This window comes from Chionomys nivalis, chromosome 24 (genome assembly GCF_950005125.1).
Source record: "Chionomys nivalis chromosome 24, mChiNiv1.1, whole genome shotgun sequence".
NCBI lineage: Eukaryota > Metazoa > Chordata > Mammalia > Rodentia > Cricetidae > Chionomys > Chionomys nivalis.
Genome location: NC_080109.1, coordinates 12,166,469 through 12,185,902, shown reverse-complemented (window position 1 = coordinate 12,185,902; position 19,434 = coordinate 12,166,469). Strand labels below are relative to the sequence as shown.

Here is a 19,434-nt window from a genome sequence, read left to right as displayed (position 1 = left end):
AAACTTTTTTTATAATCTTCACAGGAAGAATTATATTTGCAAAGAGTAGCAGAATTGGACAAAATCACTTCTGAAAGAGATAATTTTAGACAGGCTTATGAAGATCTTCGGAAACAGAGACTCAATGAATTTATGGCAGGATTTTATGTAATAACAAATAAGTTAAAGGAAAACTATCAGATGCTTACTTTGGGAGGGGACGCTGAACTCGAGCTTGTGGATAGTTTGGATCCTTTTTCTGAAGGAATCATGTTCAGGTTTGTAAGATTTGAATCCTCCATGTTTCCTGAATTAATATTTCTCGTGAGGGAAGTGTGAAGGTTGAAACTATAACTTCTTTTATTTGGTGATAAGTACTAACTTGTTTATGTACCTTATGAGTTTATATCATAAAATATGTACAATGACTAGTTCATTAATTCATCTTTTAAAAATATTTTATTCAATGCTAGATTCAATAATGCCAACATTTATAATCCTGGCTTATCACTACAGGGAGATGGGAGCAAAACAGAAACTCACAGGCCAGGTAGCCAGGTTTATACAGCAGTGAAATGACAAAGTAGAAAGGCTTTCTTTAACACCCCCCTCAATAGTTTTATTTATTACAAAATTGGTTAAGAGAAAATAACAAATAGTAGCTAGTTTACTGTTTTAATCTTAAAATTCTGGTAGATAACTGGTGGCACATGGCTTTAATATTAGGCAGAGGCACGCAGATCTTTGTGAGTTTAGGGCCAGTGTAATCTACAGACTGAGTTCCAGGACAGCCAGGGTTATACAGAGAAACCCTGTGTCCAAAAACTTTAAAAATTCTGGTAGTTGTTTCTAACATGTTCATCTTCCAATAACATTTCTGTAAACTAGGAATAAAAGACCAGCAGCCAGGCCATGGGGTGGGTGTATACACGTAATCCCAGCACTCATTTGGTTTAGGCAGGAGGATCAGAAGTTTTAAGAAAAATAAAAGGCCATTACATACTGAGGTCACCCTGTTCAAAAAGCCAAAATCTAAATAATATTTGTGAAATGCAGCATACAGATTTAGCAAGGAAAAGTAGTTGTTAGTTATAGGAAACACTTCAGGAGTTTTAGCCTGAGTTTTACAAGGCAGTTCAGTAACATTTCTTCATTATTTTAGTGTTCGACCACCTAAGAAAAGTTGGAAGAAGATCTTTAACCTTTCAGGAGGAGAGAAAACCCTTAGTTCATTGGCCTTAGTGTTTGCTCTTCACCACTACAAACCCACTCCCCTCTACTTCATGGATGAGATTGATGCAGCCCTGGATTTTAAAAATGTGTCAATTGTTGCATTTTACATATATGTGAGTAAATTTTTGGAAATTCTGTTTTATTTCTTGCTATCAGGATTTTCATTTTACCCAAATTATTAAAATCAGCTTTCATGAATTAGCCATTGTCCCATGTTAATCATGTCAGAGTTACTGCACACAAACTTTATGGAATAATATTTGCCTATTATGTAATTTGTCTTTCTTTTTCTTTTTAGGAGCAAACCAAAAATGCCCAGTTCATAATAATTTCTCTCCGGAATAATATGTTTGAGATTTCAGATAGACTTATTGGAATTTACAAAACATACAATATTACAAAAAGTGTTGCAGTGAACCCAAAAGAAATTGCATCTAAAGGACTTTGTTGAACTTGTTTATATTGAGGATTGTTCACAGTTAAATTGCCTAGATTATTATTTCTAGGTTTCTGTCTGTAACGAATTTTAAGTTGTACATTTTTATACATTGTGTGACAAGTGGTTTCTGTTTTACTACTGATAATGTCTAAAACAAATTGTATCCATTTCTATATTATAAAAATGAGTCTGGCTGGTTTAACAATTCCTTAATTCCTTGGCAAATTGACAGCATGCCCCCAAGAATTAAAACAAAAGTAACCATCTTACCTCTCCATCTTTCCAACACTTATTCAAAATTCATACTAGTGGCATCAGGAAGGTGTGTCAGGAAGTATACACTTCCCAATCAGCTCCACCCACAAAATGTTCATTGCAATGAGTCACTAGCTCAAGGTCTCTGGCACACCATCATCACCGGACCCTCACTGGAATGTCTTTTGGACATCCTGCTTATTGTCAGGGAAGGGGGGGCCGATCCTGTGGCTATTCCGCCATACCAGTCCCTTCTAGCACTCCAGAAGGTCACAGACATAGTTAGGACACGTCAACCCAAGTCCAAGGATGTGAGTCTGGGCAGTAGCTGAGTCTTTAGCCACTAGGACTACCTCCTCAGGCTAGAAGCAGAGCAAGCTCTGGTAGGCACAAGATATCAAGGCCAGTTACCATGCCTTTGGCGAGGGGTGGGGCCATTTCTCCCGTGGGGGACAGGATCAACTCTCCTGCTGCAGGTTCTTTTTGTTTTGATTGGTAAGAGTTCCATGGTGGTGGCATATGCCTTTAATCCCAGCACTCTGGAGGCAGAGGCAGGCGAATTTCTGAGTTCGAGGCTAGGCTGTCTACAAGAGGTAGTTCCAGGACAGGCTCCAAAGATACAGAGAAACCCTGTCTTGAAAAAACAAAAGTAATGCAATCCCGGGGTAATGGTGGCAGGCCAGATTATGACTGAGGATTGTGGGCTGCCTATATAGGCTAACCCAAACATAAAAGCAAATGTTTCCGTGTCTAACTCTCGTAAAACCATCATGTACTCACTGTATTGCCTAAAGAATATTATGCTATTAGAAATAAATTGGAATTTAAAGTCAGCTATCATCAGGTGTGGTGGTATGCTATACACCTTTAATCCCAGCAGTCAGAAGCCTGGTCTTAGTGAGTTCCTGTCTCCAAGTATTTGCCTTATTCAGTTTCTAAGGAATTAGTCAAATGCTTCCTATCATGATTCATAATAAAGCACTACAAATCGGCAGCATGCTACAAATATAAAAGTGAATGAAATTACATTTTAATAACTAGGTGGAGTTGAGAGCTAACTTCTGTATAAAAATTCCAAAGCCAATTCCTAAGCCATTCAATAAAATACCAAGTTTATTCAAATATATTGTTACACATAAAACCCAGAATTTCCAAATGTTTTTTGTACAATCTCCGCCTCATAGTAAAGATATAAAACAGTATATAATAACTTACCAGAAAACAGTTGCGCACTAAAAATTGTCAAGGCTTTAAGGTAATACTCGGCATATGCTTGTTTAGTTTGGAACGTAAGTTTCGGTTAATAACAGTCTTGGCCTGCTGCAGCTTTTAAGGCATGATAAACACTGATGAGAACATTCTCCCACCTAATATGGCACTGCATTACTTTGGTTTGTTGCTCATCTGTACAAAGAAGTTAGTAGCCCCTTGAAAAACGTCTTAGCTAACATTCTTTGCTAATATTTACATTTAAAAATAGCACTCAGTGTGACCTATGTGTCAAAAACTGAACACTGTACCCCCTCACCTCCACTCCATCTTCCAAATGGCCTCCGTATATAATAATTATGCTGGGTAAAATCTGATCTGTTAAGTAAGTGGACCTAATGATTAAATTTTGCATACAGCATCCTGCTGGCATGTATGCCTACATGCCAGAAGAAAGCACCAGATCTCATACATGGTCATGAGATCACACCATATAGCTGCTGGGAACTAAACACAGAACCTCAGGGAGAGCCATCTCTCCAGGACCTAATGATAAACTGAGCGTTTTGTAATCTGATCTTTGAAATCCCCAGAGCTAGGGATTCAAGAATAGCCCATTTGGGTATTTTAGTGACAGTGATCCAAAGTTATACTGCAAACATCATGCTAGTCCTTGTTAAGGGAATTAAAGGTTGCCTTACTGAGCTCTTTTAAGATTATCTAATTATGGCAACTCATAATTCCCAGTACTTGGGCTATAGAGTGAGACTTTTTTTTTTTTTTTTTTTTTGGTTTTGAGACAGGGTTTCTCTGTGGCTTTGGAGCCTGTCCTGGAACTAGCTCTGTAGACCAGGCTGGTCTCAAACTCAGAGATCCGCCTGCCTCTGCCTCCCGAGAGCGCCACCATCGCCAACTTAGAGTGAGACCATTTTAAGATATAGTTTACATGATTGTCATAATATACATGTTTCATATACTTTTTATGTAAGAACAAGATTAAAACACTACAAATGCAAAATATATTGTTTTGCTTTCTGGTGCTGGAGACAAGGCAAGGCTCCGCCTCGTTTTTAACCTTTTTGTTTGGTTTTTAGAGATGTCAATACAATATCCAGACTGACCCTGACATAAGAGATTCTCTAGCCATTAAACTCAAATTCTAAACACAATCAAAGTTTATATAAAATAAGTACTAGACACTTGGCATTATCCAAAAGCTCTATTTGGAATGAATGTTCTTTGATTTATGTTTGACCAAAACGATGTTTAAGCAATCCTAGCCTGAATCTTAAAACTTTTCCCACCTACATCTATACACTGAAAAGCTTCAAATCACATCAAGATAGATATGTGGGTCAAGGATCTTGTCAATTTTTTCTAATCTAGTATCTACACATACAAAGAACTGTAAAGCTACTGTAGCATGTTATAGTAAAAAAAAAAAGATATGCTTGTTAGATTTAAAACTTTGACTATCAAGCCAAAAAATGTTCAAATCAAAAATAATTTTCTAACTTGATTTGAATAATCTTTCAGATAATATATCATTTCTGGCACCATTTCTATCCAACCATGGAAGGTTTACCATATTTCTATGTAAGTTTGCTACTTATGCTACCCAACTTCCATCTAGCAATGGTTAGCCTCTGCTAAACAGGAGAAGCCCACTTAAAACTGTTCATTTGGGTTTTCAACGAGAAACTATTTTCAACATGATTTCCTTTAACAAATATAAAGTGTAGTGTACCATATTTTTTAAGTCATTTAAGTTATTAGATAAACTTTGGTAAACAGACAAAGAGACCTCAGAGAAACATATTGAAGTGATTTCATTTAGGAAGGTGATTATGTGTTGGTTGAAAAAGAGTATCAACATTAATATCACTGAAATCAGTGAAACTACAGCAATATTTAAAATTTTAAAGAATTCGAGTTCTTTTTCATCCTTGTCAGGCCAGGAACATGGCATCCTTTTTGAAGAAATTCTCATTTCAGGAATGACAGCTTTCTTAATATGTCCAATTTCTGTTCTGCTCCACTCTTCCTTTAATACTTTGCTTACTCGAGGATAAATCTCAACAGGCTGGACCTCAGGGAGTGGTCTCTGCTTCAACATCTGCACACGTTGGCGGACATCATCAATTTTTTCTAGGAATTTAAGTGGAGACTCATCTTGTAAAGATGTAGTCACTGTCATTAACTCAAGCTGCTGTTCTCTGATCTCCTTCACCCTTTCAATCTGCGGAGTGTATTCTTGATTGATCAGCTTGCCAACGTCACAGAGAGCTGCCAAAAAAAATTTCTTTTTCTGTTCTAATGTATCACTAAGCTCCTTAAAATACTGAAGAACAAATTCCTTATCACCTTGAACCATTTTTTCAGAATGACACTTCTGTTCTTCAAGCTTTTCAATAAGACGGGTGATGTCTGTCCAGTGTGTGTCGGTTAACTGTTTAAACAGCTTCTGAGGTGTATCCTTTTCTTTCAGATAGGCACTTTGAAGGTCATCTATAGGATGACCATGATGTTGGCCTATAGTAAGACAATGGCCACAAACTAATTTTTTATCTAGTAGGCAATAAACATTTAATGGCTGCCTGTAGTGTTCAGGGCAGGTGACAACATCTGGGTGGTCTTCTTGCTGGTACTTTTCAATAATTGCTCTCAATGCAAAATTTACAGGTAAGGATTCTATACCAGTTGAAGAAATTTCAATAATACTTCTGCAGTTAGGACACTTTAGTGGAATTCGCAAAGGCCTCCATATATAAAAGTTTCCAGTTGCCTGAAGAACATTTTCCAAACAATTTCTACAAAATGTATGAGAGCATGGTAGGACTCGAGGATCTTCGAAAATACTGTAACAAATGGGACATGTTAACTCGTCCTCAAAATTGTGCATTTCCTGTCAAGACAAAAAAAAAGTATATGTAGCATACATCTGGCATTCTATGTAAGGTTTTAGGCATGACCTTCAAATTAAATGCAGTATTTGCCATTTAAAAGAAAAGCATTTTTAGATGACTCTTTGCAGTTCAACTCCTAATACATACTGAATAAGAGGACAATCTTAAAAGTATTCCACTGCTGGGCAGAAGTGGGGGACACCTTTAGTCCCAGCACTTGGGAGGCAGAGGCAGAAAATCTCTGAGTTCTAGGCTAGCCTGGTTTACAGAGCTAGTTTTCAGGAAAGCCAAAGCAGAGAAATCCTGCCCCCCTAAAAGAAAGAAAAAAAAAAAAAAGCCCTTGAAATTAGTGAAACTGACTTTTTGTACCAAAGACTAATATTCAGTTGAAGTCAACTTAATAATTACAACTACTATATGCAAGTCTTTACATTATAAGATACTAAAGTAAAACGGCACTCTGTAATGTATAAAAAACTAATGACTAGGCAAGACTAAATAGATATTTATATAGCATTAGGCTTAGCAAAATTATTCAATTTAAAGGGGAAAAAGTGTGTTTTTTTTTTTTTTTTGGGCTGAGATAAATGTAGGGCTGCAGGCACAAGGCATCACAACTGGTTCAGTAATTCTTACAAACTCTTAACTTTCCTAGAAATTACTATTAAGATCAGCATACGGCAATTCCTATTTTTCTCTTTTCCTTTTGCGGTGCTAATAATCAAACTCAAGGCCTTATGAGTTAACACAGCCCCAGATCCAAACATTTACTGTGGTTTTCTAAAGCAGTCATTTTAACTTGAAAATTTTAAAGGGAAAAGTTCATTGACAATAAAAATAGATGTGAAAGATGAGAGTTGATGATGGTGACAAGTACTGACTAAAAAATGAGAATCTAAAATAAATGAGAAAAGAAACCAAAGGATACCATTCATCTATTTCCTCATTTAAAATGTTTGAGAGGCTGAAGAGATGGCTTGGTGGTTATGACTGCAAACTTGTTCTTCCAGAGGATCAGAACTCAGCTCCCAGCACATAAAGAAGCTCACAACCACATACGAAACCAGCTCCAGAGTATCCACTTTCCTAGTACCTCTATATGCCTGCCCCACAACATACACACACACATAACTAAAAATAACTTTTTAAAAATGTATTTCAAGAATATCCCTAAAACAGAAAAAGGAATCCAGCAATAGTTCAGAAACTCATTTGACAGAGGGTGACATCCATAAGCTGTTGATATTTCCAACAGAAGCTGGAAGATCTGCAGCCTGCTTTTATAGTTTTACTTTTTATTGTTCTCAGCAGCAATAAACCTTAAAACTGTCTAGCCTCTGACAGGGAAAAATCAAGTACATCGCTGTTTAAAGAACCTTAAACAAATCCTAGATGTTCTTTTGTTTTTTTGAGATGAAGTTTCTCTACTATGTAGGCTTGGCTGTCCTGGAACTCACTGTGTAGACCAGGTTGGACCAGGCTGGCCTCAAACTCACAGAGATCCACTTGCCTCTGCCTCCTGAGTCCTAGGTGTTCTTTACAAAGACTATAAAAGCTGACAAAACCTATATAAAACTAGCTCCAGATCAGAAGTTTATAAGAGCAGGGCAAGCATGCATTGAGGTCTGGCATTCTGTCATCACCAAGGAAAGTTTGTAGCCATAGCATTTGAAAGTACCTTTCATTTGTTTTAGCCTTAGCTCTAACATCAGTGAGACTGCTGGGACTGCTAATACCCTAGAGTAAGTGTCTTTTTAATTTAATTTAACTATGGAGGCATTTTTACTTTGAGCACTTTACGAGATTTTAGAAGAATTTCTTTAACATATTACATATTAGAATGTAAGCCTCCCATTAGGTCAGAAATAGTACCTAAACAGCAGTCTTAAAAGCAATCTGGGCTTTTTAATAATAAACTCTGTTAGAGTTTATGAAGAGCCCATCAGGAAATATATCCTGTATTGTCTGACTGACAATATTCAGGATCCATAATTACCAAGTTGTGGCATGTAGAGACTAAGTCTTGACCTGCACAGGATTCCAGGAAACTAATGATTGGGCAACAGTACAGAGACGACAGCCACTGAAGAGAAATGCGAGTAAACGCATGCCTAGAAGCCTTTACAACTTTACCCCACACCCACAGAGAGCGCTAAAGTCATACAAAAATTACCAAGAATAACAAACATGTTTCTCAGAGTACCAGTGATGTCAAAATACACAATGAAGGAATACAGAATAGTTCTTTGAAAGGAATAAAATTTAAGCAATGGACATACATTTGATCCAGATTTAGTATCATTGGCTATTTGGTGTGTAGGTAGCAAAACTGGAAGACATTAGATTTTAGGACTAGTTTGCTTACACATTAAATAGCCTCTATTATTATTAAATCTTCAAAGTTCTATTTTATATCTCTCACAGAAATCTAGGGAAGGGTTGGAACATGATTCAGTGGGTAAACCATTTACCAATGTAAGCTCGAGGACCTGAGTTTGGATCCCCAGAAGCCATGCAAAGCTGAACACAGTACATATCAATAAACCAAGCAAGCACTCAGACACCAAGATGGAGGTAGAAGTGAAAAAAAGACCAACTCTACAAGAATTAGGAGGGTGGCGAACATAGTCGTACCATCAAACACTCAAAGACCTCTGAGAGTCCATGATGACCCAATAGTTCAACCTTTAAATTGTTAAGAAGTTTCCAAGCAAACTATCAATGGTTTAACACTGGACTCTACAAGAAAATGAAGCAATACCAAATATTGATTTACCAGACTGACATTACACTGGGGGTGACCGGGGGTTGGGAGAGACACTAAAATTTCCCTTAGTAAAGTCAAAGCTGGGTGTAGTGGTGCCCACCAGTAATCCTCGCACCCAGGAGGCAGAGGCAGGGGATCTCTGAGTTTAAGGCCACCCTGGTTGTCAGAGTGAATTCCAGGGCAGCCAGGGCTACAGAAAAACCCTGCCTCAAAAAAAAAAAAAAAAAAGAGAGAGAAAGAAAAGAAAAAGAAAAAAGAAAAGAAGCCAATACTCAATAAAAATGTCAACTGTTTATTATCTTGAATGTGAGTCAGATGCGAGGATGCGCATATACATGTGCATCTCAGTAAGCATGGGATCAGAGGACAGCTTTCGGAAATCAGCTGTCGATTTCTTCCATGGGTTCCAATAATTAAATTCTGGTAATTAGGTTTATGCGACAAGCACTCAGTCACTGAGCCATCTTGACAGCCCAAAAATATGGGGGAAGAAACTTACATACATTATTTAGAAAATCAGAAATAAACATATTATTTAGAAATTCCGGCGTGAAGGTGGGCAGAGTCAGCTGCATGTCTTTCATCCCAAGCACTTGGGGAACTGAAGCAGTTGGACTCTCGGCGAGTTCAAGGCAAGCCTGGACTCACAGTGAGTTCCAGAACAGGCAGAGAACCTATCTCAAAAAAAAAAAAAAAAAGTAAAAACTAAAAAACAATGTTAGGAGATGAATATGATAGGTTTTAAAGAACAAGAACAGGGAGTAGAAAAAAGTATCCACCAACTTTTAATGCTAAGTTATTTTATTTAATCAGCATACAGCTAAAAATGTAACAAACGATTAAAAGAAGAGAGACAATCCTACAAGTGGCCAGGCAGAAATGTACCATGCAAACCAAGAAAACATCAACAATGCGATATGGCAGAAGGATTAAAAGTTTGAGGCCAGCCTGAGCTATATAAATGGGACCCTGAAGAACACAGTAATTTCTAAAGTTACCCTTTATACATGCTGTTCTGTAATATAACCTAGCTGCTACTCCTTTTAAGAGATGAAATCTGTGTACCACTACCACCACCCCCAGAAAATTTGTATAGGTCAAACGACTGCTTTGAGCGACGCTCTGACTTCTGGATATACGCCTTAAGAAGTCTATCAGTTCCTTTTCTGTTGTTATAAAACACTATGACCAAGGCAACTTAGAGAAGACAGTTTACCATGGCTTACAGTTCGAGGGTTAGAGTCCACGCCAGTGGGACAGCACAGCAGTGGGCGGCTGGAGTAGAAAACCAAGGGATGTTTAACAGCAGCAGGCACGGGACAGAGCGAACTGAAAAGTGAGCTTTCAGCTCTCAAAGCCAGCACCACTAACACGGTCTCCAGCAAGGCTGTATAATCTCTACAACAGCGCCACCAACTGGGGACCAAGTGTCATGTCAAATGCCTAATCCCACTCAAACCACACTTAACAACTAGCAGCTATACAACAAGTCTAGGCTACCTGGACTTTCAAAAACAGCACTAAGATGCCAGACATATTAGTAAAAAGGCCGTCTTGGAAATAGCTAGCCAAGCTTTAAAGTGTTATACAAAAACAGATAGCCATCATACACACAAAGCAACAAGGAATGCTACTGTTAAAACATATTACAAAAGCCGGGCGGTGGTGGCGCACGCCTTTAATCCCAGCACTTGGGAGGCAGAGGTAGGCGGATCTCTGTGAGTTCGAGACCAGCCTGGTCTACAAGAGCTAGTTCCAGGACAGGCTCCAAAGCCACAGAGAAACCCTGTCTCGAAAAACAAAAACAAAAACAAAAACAAAAAAAAAACATATTACAAAGCATCCATAAATTCAAGAAAAGAAAAAGTTTTTACCCCAGAATCTGGTACCTGTGTGACTTATTCACATCTAACTATAAAAACACTAGCAAAATCTCTAGTTAAAAAACAAAGCAGGGGGCTGGAGAGATGGTTCAAAGGTTAAGAGCACTGCCCGCTCTTCCAAAGGTCCTGAGTTCAATTCCCAGTAACCACATGGTGGCTCACAACCATCTGAAATGGGGTCTGGTGCCCTCTTCTGGCCTAGCCTGCAGGCATACATGTAGACAGAATATTGTATACATAATAAATAAATAAATATTTAAAAAAAAAAAGCAGGTAGCCGGGTGGTGGTGGCGCACACCTTTAATCACAGCACTCGGGAGGCAGAGGCAGGCGGATCTCTGAGAGTTCGAGGCCAGCCTGGTCTACAAGAGCTAGTTCCAGGACAGGCTCCAAAAACTACAGATAAACTCGGTCTTGGAAAAAAAAAAAAAAAAAGTTACTGTGTTGGTAATCTCTTTAGGATGACCAACAATCTCTAGCCCCTTGGGTACCCCAATTCCCCTCCTCTTGAATGTGAATTAGACATAGTGACTCCTGCCATACAAAATGCAAAAAGGATTCTTCTTCTCGCCCTCAGAGTTCCCACTACCTAAACATTCCAAGGTCATCTGGTACTGTTAGGAGCCAGCACATTTAAACCTAATGCTTAACAAGGAATAGAAACCAGTAAACAAATACGTGAAGACACTTCAGACCCCGAAACCCACAACTGCAGCGGGAGCAACTTCACAGCAAGCATGACCCTCAGACACCTAACAGCCACTCTGCATTCCTGAATTGGGGGTAAATCGTGATGAAGCAATACTTTAACACACAATCCTAACCAAGAGAGAAAGAACACTGCATGCATTGAGAAGAGGAAAAATACATAGAAAAAGAACAAAAGCAGGGAGAGCCCAAACTAGAGAGTATCTTGCATATCTCTGCACGAATATATCTCACAATCTACACAAATTCAGTGTTCAAACCACTGAACAAACCCGTTCAAATGACTGAAACTAACCCCGGACAATAAAGCAAACAATGTGGGAAATTTTACAGGTTAGAATGGGGAGGGAGGGTCAAGGCAAGTTCTCTAAGTTCTTCAAGTCATGAAACAATTTCTAGTTCATCTGTACCAGAATACAAATAAGTATGCAAATTTCAAGACAATGTAGTACGATCCCCAAAACCTGCAAAGATAATAATACAAACTAAAAAGAAACTAATTTCCAAAAATGAATACTTTATAAACTCCTGAGCGCTGAGCCGCACTGCAGCACAGCGCCACATTATACTTTACAGTCTCTGAAGAAATGTAGTTAGCACTGCAGAGCTCAATGACTTAGTTGCCACAGGCCTTCTGGTGAGTCAGCCAGAAGTCTGGGAAAAAGTCTGGTGGTGCCCCCACCCTGCCAGGGCCTCACAGCACTGTGGCCCTAACTGATAAAACCTCTTCGTGAAATGACAGACTTAATTCAGAGCAGCTTCGATTAACCAGTACACCCCTTTAACCCTAACACCTGGGGTGCCGAAGTGGGCAAGCCTCTGGGAGTTTGGGGTCAGCCTGGTCTACAGAGCTAATTCTAGGACAGCCAAGGCTACACAAAGAACCCTGTCCTGAAAACCAAAAAAAAAAAAATCTTCAAAGTGTAAATATATTTGATGGAAAACACCTGCTGAAAGACAAAGTCCATATAGACATTTCCTAAAGACAAAGTCCATATAGACATTTCCTAAAGACAAAGTCCATATAGACATTTCCTAAAGACAAAGTCCATATAGACATTTCCTAAAGACAAAGTCCATATAGACATTTCCTAAAGACAAAGTCCAGCCGGGCGGTGGTGGCGCACGCCTTTAATCCCAGCACTTGGGAGGCAGAGGTAGGCGGATCTCTGTGAGTTCGAGGCCAGCCTGGTCTACAGAGCTAGTTCCAGGACAGGCTCCAAAGCCACAGAGAAACCCTGTCTCGAAAAACAAAAACAAAAAAAAAAAAAAAAAATAGTAAGACAAAGTCCATATAGACATTTCCTAAAGACAAAGTCCATATAGACATTTCCTAAAGACAAAGTCCATATAGACATTTCCTTTTTTTTTTTAGTTTTTCGAGACAGGGTTTCTCTGTAGCTTTGGTGCCTGTCCTGGAACTAGCTCTTGTAGACCAGGCTGGCCTCGAACTCACAGAGATCTGCCTGCCTCTACCTCCCGAGTGCTGGGATTAAAAGCGTGCGCCACTACCGCCCGGCCATATATACATTTCCTAAAGACAAAGTCCATATAGACATTACCTAAAGACAAAGTCCATATAGACATTACCTAAAGACAAAGTCCATATAGACATTACCTAAAGACAAAGTCCATATAGACATTTCCTAAAGTCAGTACCTTGGGTCACAAGAAATGGATGTAGACGCATGTTAATGCTGGCAGAAAGGAACCTGAATAATAAATCCAGTCTGCAAATGTATAAATTATAAAGTGCACACACCATTTGTGTGCATGCCTTCAGATGTACAGGCAGTCTTGTAACTTTACATAAAAGTGAAAATTTTGCAGGGCAGTGGTGATGGCACGCACCTTTTATCCCAGCAGAGACGGGATAATTTCTTTTTTTTTTTTTTTTTTTTTTTTTTTTTGGTTTTTCGAGACAGGGTTTCTCTGTGGTTTTGGAGCCTGTCCTGGAACTAGCTCTTGCAGACCAGGCTGGTCTCGAACTCACAGAGATCCGCCTGCCTCTGCCTCCCAAGTGCTGGGATTAAAGGCGTGCGCCACCACCACCCTGCGACAGGAGAATTTCTGTGAGTTCAAGGACACCCTAAACTACAAAGCAAGTTCCAGGACACTAGGGCTGTTACACAGAGAAACCCTGTCTCAAGTCCACCCTGCCAACACATATACGAAAGAAGAAAATCTTTTAAGAAGAAGCACTGGTGGCACCTTTAATCCCAGCACTCCAGAAGGCAGAAGCAGGTGGAGCTCTAAATTTGAGGCTAGCCTGGTCTATAGTAAAAGTTCTGGGACAGCCAGGGCTACACAAGAAACCCTGCCTTGGGAAAAAAAAAAAAAAAAAAAAAAGCCCAAGGGGTTGGAGAGATGGCTCAGAGGTTAAGAGCACTGACTGCTCTTCCAGAGGTCCTGAATTCAATTTCCAGCAACCAAATGGTGGCTCAAAAACCATTTGTAATGAGATCTGGTGCCCTCTTCTGACCTGCAGGGAGACATGCAGGCACAACATTGTATATATAATAAATAAGGGGGAAAAAAAGGTGAAAGTCTTTGAAGTCAAATGACAGTTGTTTCTCGCATTACACCTCCTCCATACGATGGTTAGAATTTTATACACCACCACTATACATCTTTTTTCAGGATATTTTAAATTTTACATCATAGCCCAGACCACACACTGTAAAAATGTACACCTAACTTATCGGAGCTTACCTGGCTTGTTGATCTCCTGATCTGGATACTGAATATACTTTATCTTCTCCAACTTTTCCTGGTTCTTTTGTTATTCTAAAATCAAAACAATGTTTCAGATTTTGGAAGAAAAAAAAAGGAGAGGAAAATTGCATCGGGAAGGTTGTTCACGAACTCTGCGGCTTATCTACACTAGAGCCCGATGGTTGGCTGGCTATTTTTTGTTTAGTAGAAAAGTAGTGACACCAACAGCCACAAGAGCCTGCAGGGAACACAACTTTCATCTGGAAAACCCCAACAATTTTGCCACACAAAAGGACTTTTTTCCAACATAAGGCATCTGTGAGTCTGGACCGTTTTAACCAATGGAATGACGGGAACTAAACACTCACGGTTCGGCTTGGTGGCTTGGCTTAGACCAGGTTTGCCCTCGCCGAGGACCTGGACTCGCTAGTTTACCAGGATGGCCTTGAACTCACAAGGACCCTGGCTCTGCCTCCCGCGCTGGGACTACCGGTGTCCACTACCATGCCCAGCTACAAAGTCTGGGCTGTTGAAACGCAGCAAAACCACGAAAAACACCCGCGCGCACCGACTTCCCCAGTTCGCAACTAAGAACCTAGGTTATCGGCATCAACGCGCCTCCCCCGCGCCCCCGCCTGTCTCTGCGATGCCGTGGGACTCCATTTCACCTACGCAGGTGCCCATCTGTAAAATGGGCAGAAGCTCTACACGAACCCCAAACAAAGAAGTAGCTCAAGATGGCAGTCGTCCCCGCCCCTCCTCCGGGATGTCCCGGCTTCAACCGTCCCGCCTGGTCCTGCGGGGTCCGCTCGGCTCACCCACCGGCCGCCACCACTGGCGGCCGCCAAGAGTCCGCCTGCAGCTCCGCGCCGCCGCTCCCCACGGCGCGCGTGGGACGAGAGCAACGGCCGCGGCGTCCAGCCCCGCCTCCCGCTCCTCCGGTCCCGGGCGGACGCAGCCGGGCAGCCGGGCTCGCAGCCGCCCAGTCGGGGCCCGACCGCAGCCGGCGCGTACTCACCGCGAGGCTGGCGACGGCGCGCGCGGCGGAGGCTCCGGGGCAGCCTGGAGCGACGGTGCGAGCCGCTCGCCCGAGTCTTCAGCGGCCCGGGAGGGGCGGAGCCTGCGGGCGCCGCCGCCGCCGCCTCCGAGCGGCTTTCGCCCGCGCCGCCTCGGCCAATGAGAGGGCGCGGGCGGCCTTTGAAAGTCAACGGCCGCGGGCCGGGCGCCTGCGCGCTGGGCGCCGCGGAGGAGCTCGGCTGGGTCGGGCGAGCCTAGGGGGGCCGGGGTCGCGGCTCGGCGCGGGAGGGCCGGGGGCTGGGCTGGCGCCGGGGCCGGGGGGTGGGGCGAGCGGCCCGGGACGCCCGCGGCGTCTTGAGGCGGCTCGGCCCGACTGCTTATTACTAGCGACCACGCCCGCGCGCGCTGGCCCGGGCCACGCGGAGCCTTCCATTGTTACCTCACAGGTTCCTGGCTCCCGCCGGCCGCTGAAGTCACCGCCTGGAGGGCACGGCCTCCGCCCGCCCCGCCGAGGCCTCGGGCCCCCCTTCCCCGGTGTCCCCTCCCGCCGCCACCACCCCCAACCTCGGGCGCGCTCGGCGGGACTGGCGCCTGCTCCCCCGCCCTGTCCCCGCAGGCGGTCCCCGGCCGCCCACCCTCGCCTCTCCGGCACGGGGGACCAGGGAGCGCAGCCGTCGTCTTCCCGCTCGCTCCCCGGCCCCGGCTCCTCTCCCGAGTGCACTTGGAAGTCGCACTCACTCCCGAGTTAGGTGCTCGGGGCTCCACTCCGCGCATCGCGTCGGGCGTTGCCAGGACACCCAAGTCTTAGGCTTCTATTCGGGAGATCTCAGAAATCAGTAAGAACAGAAACCAAGATAATATTAGCGGAGGCCTGAGGCGCTCTCAGCCGTCCTCACCGATTCGGTTACCTAAGAAGGTGGAAGTGTGGGTCCCGGGGACACCCACAGATAGCTCCGCGGTTCCGCTTACAGATCTGTTTCAAACTTTGAAGTCAGCCTGATGGCTTTTTAACTTCGCCATCATACTAGGCTGCGACTGTCTTTCCATAGCGATACATGCACTACACGTATATGCTTGTTTTCTCTCTAAAGAAAGTGTAGTGGCTTGGAGAGGTGACCCAGCAATGAACCGCTCTTCCTTCTCTTGATGAGGACCGGGGTTAGGGTCCCCGTACCCACATGGCAGCTCACAGCCGTCAGCAACCCCAGTTACAGGGTATCCCGTGCAGTCTTCTGCCCACCCATTCTGCTGGCAACAGGCGTGCATTTGGAGCATCCACACATATGCAGGTCAACACGCGCGCAGATTTTTAAGATTTTAAAATCTTTTTAACGTGTAATCACCTCTAGGATTAATATGGCGAGTATTGATGAGTAGTGATGTTTTGAGTTATTATTTACGCCACCGGGTTTCACCTCCGTGCTTCCTTACTGCGAGAAGACAGAAGCTGCACTCACGGGCTGTTGTTTTCCCAAAAGCTCTAACACATGAAGGAGTACGAAAAAAAAATGCTTGAGAGAAGCAGAAGGGGGAAAGTATGTTAGTCCCCAAAACTGAGGCGCACAGAGATAGGACAGATGCCCTGATGGAAGAAGGTCACTTTATCAAAGAAGGGCAGGGTCCTTAGTGGCGGTGTTAGCCTGAGGTCCCAACTCCTGGAAGACGGAGGCAGGAAGAGTCCTAGTTACCGCGCGTGTGGGCTGCGTAGCTAATTCCAAGCCAACCTAAAACACAGGAAGAGAGTCTTAATCTCGGAGACAGGATGGAAGACGGGGAGGAGAGGGAGGGCAGAGAAAGGAAGAAAACGCTACAGTTGCGCCTTCAAGGAACATGCCTTAGAGGTTCGTAAAGTTCTCCACGCGGCCAAAGATTTCTGCGACCAAACGTGGGGGAGGGGCAGAGAGGTCGAGGAGAGGGAGCCTTAGAAACAATGCGGCTCCACAATGGCCAGCGTGACGTACTGACATATATGTGAATCATGACATGCTCTCCATAGAGGGCATGATCTGGAAAAGAGAGCTCAGAGAATTAAACTAATTAAGAGATTCAAACAAATTAAGATCAAGGCTTAAAAGCAATAAACCAAAAGATCCCATGTGGAGGTGCTTGGTCCGCCCAAAAACTTAGTCTGCAAAAAAATGGTCAGCTGCTTTGGGTCTCTTTCTAGATAATATTTCCATTATGATATATGCACTCTCAACAATCCCTTTGTGATAGAACATTTTTTTTTAAAAAAAAAAAGAATAAAGGTAGTAAATATTTGCATTTGTTACAGGTATAGCATGGGAGAGATGATGAGATAAAGCATGAATTCTGGGCTGGGCATGCAGCCAGTGCTCACCTGGCACGGTCAGTCCCCAGCCCTGAAAGCAAATCAGCTGTGTGTGCTGACTTCTTGGCGCTCCACAGTCACATTTTCTGACTTGAACTCTGAAGCAGGAGGTCTCAGCACTGGCTGCCTACCCAGAGGACAGGGTCCAGTCCCATCCCCCACAGGGCAGCTCACAACCATCACAGGGAATCTGACTCTCTTCTGAGATCACCAGGCATGCATGTGGCTCACACACACATGCATGTTACAAAGCACACCCGCTCACATTAAATAAAGAGGTAGGCTTGGGTTTTTTGTTTTGTTTGTTTTGTTGCTGTTGTTTTGCCTGACCCTAAGGAACTCAGCAGTTCGAGCATTTTACTATTCTTCCATCACAAGCGCCTGAGTTCAGTGTCCAGGAGGAAGTGGACCCTACACAACGCCCTGTGACTCCAGCCTGGCTCTGTGGACACCCCCACGTGTCTGACAATCACTCATACACATAAAGAAAGAATAGAAACGGGAGGAAGCTTGCATTCTTTCTTAGAAGAACAGTACATTTCTGAAGGAATGACAACCAGCATAAATTTGTATCAGGTGCAAATTCTAAAATATAACAGGGAAAAGCCAGTAGAAGCTAAGGCTTCCCTCAAAGAGCTTGTTGGTCTGAATTCACTGTAGCCCCAACTAGTCTCAGGCTAACAAGGTCACTTTCCAATCTTCATACCTGAAGGAGATCCTTCCCACAAGAATCTCTCCTTTTGTTTCACACGGGGAAAATACAGGCCCATTGGCCCTGTTTAAGTCAGAGTTCCTCAAGAGATTTCATCTTGTGGTCATCAACACACCAGCCCAGCCTGACTGGAGAAGGTACTTCACACCGTGGGAGTCGGCGTGCACCACTGTGTGGTTAGGAGTGGACTCCGGGTCAAATGTAGTGGTTCACATCTGTAATCACAGTATTTGGGAAGCTAGGCAGGAGGATTGCTGCAAGTTAGAGGCCAGCATGAACGGTAGGGTGAGTTTGAGGACAACCTGGACTACAAGGTTGGGACTTTATCTCAAAACAACACACGTAAAAAGAACATTCTCTGTAATGCTTTTCTTCATGGTGGGAAGACAGATTTAATGGTATATGCCTGTAATGTCAGCACCGGGGAAACCGAGGCAAAAGGACAGCCATTAATTAAAGAACAGCCTGGATGCTGATGAGACCCTGACTCTAAATTGATAAATAAATAACCTTGGTTAATCAACATTGTCCTTGTGTCTTTGTGAGCAATTTAAGATTTCAGGCCCAGGGAAAATGTTTCTTTTGCTTGTTGTGTTCTCTAAGAAGCCATGAATGTCACACGATGATAACATTGTTGCCAACAGCTAAGGAATTGGGTAGGAATCTCACAAGTTCTTCCTTATTCTAGCATGCATTGCTTTAAACAATGTTAGCCACAGCTTCAAGATAGATTTCCAACATCAGATGCATTGTGAGGCCCATCATGGTTTAAAAGTAGAACCCAGGCACTCAGAGAGTGGTGAGGGGAGGCCTAGACTCTCATCAAAGAGTGGGGGTGGGGGGGAGGCCTAGATTCTCATCCTCAGGTATTCATGGTTCATAGAAGACTAGAGAGAACTCTCTAGGAAAGGGCTGAGGGGCTGCCTTCAGTACTCCCCGTTTCCCTACTATCTGCCCTTTACCTCAAACCTAGTAAAAGGTCAACCTAAGACTGTGGCATTCACTAGATCCTTGGTTAATCCAAGAGGAAAAACATCATTACACTGGTGGGTGCTAAGGTGGAATGGCCAAAGGTCCTACCTACCCAGTTGTGCCAACTAGGGGGCCAAATAAACCTCTGCAGAGACATATCAATGTCAGCTGGGCAGTGGTGGCACACACTTTTAATCCCAGCACTCGAGAGGCAGAGGCAGGCCGGATCTCTGAGTTGGAGGCCTACAGAGCAAGTTCCAGGACATAATGAACCTACAGTACTGCTCAGCCACTAGGCTGGGTAATG

The 19,434-nt window shown here is 43.1% G+C and overlaps 3 protein-coding genes across 3 annotated transcripts in view; 1 reads left to right on the top strand and 2 right to left on the bottom strand.

Annotated features, from left to right (window-relative positions):
• Window positions 1-2,684, top strand: part of Smc4 (structural maintenance of chromosomes 4) — a 33,353-nt gene extending 30,669 nt beyond the window's left edge. The window contains exons 22-24 of the mRNA XM_057756703.1: window positions 25-257; window positions 1,142-1,325; window positions 1,511-2,684. Of these exons, the coding sequence (XP_057612686.1) occupies window positions 25-257; window positions 1,142-1,325; window positions 1,511-1,663 (570 nt within the window). The 3' untranslated portion in view covers window positions 1,664-2,684. The remainder of the gene's footprint in view (window positions 1-24; window positions 258-1,141; window positions 1,326-1,510) is intronic.
• Window positions 1-15,136, bottom strand: part of Ift80 (intraflagellar transport 80) — a 125,240-nt gene extending 110,104 nt beyond the window's left edge. Inside the window, exons 1-2 of the mRNA XM_057756707.1 lie at window positions 15,113-15,136; window positions 14,092-14,166 (exon numbers count right to left, since the gene is read on the bottom strand). The gene's annotated coding sequence lies outside the window, so the exon portion shown is untranslated. The remainder of the gene's footprint in view (window positions 1-14,091; window positions 14,167-15,112) is intronic.
• On the bottom strand, window positions 2,821-15,172 carry Trim59 (tripartite motif containing 59). Its single transcript, XM_057756710.1, has 3 exons — window positions 15,113-15,172; window positions 14,092-14,166; window positions 2,821-6,020 (listed from the first exon to the last, which is right to left on the bottom strand). The coding sequence occupies exon 3, from the start codon at window positions 6,015-6,017 to the stop codon at window positions 4,806-4,808; it is 1,212 nt and encodes a 403-aa protein (XP_057612693.1). The 5' UTR covers window positions 6,018-6,020; window positions 14,092-14,166; window positions 15,113-15,172; the 3' UTR covers window positions 2,821-4,805.
• Between the last annotated feature and the right edge of the window lie 4,262 nt (window positions 15,173-19,434).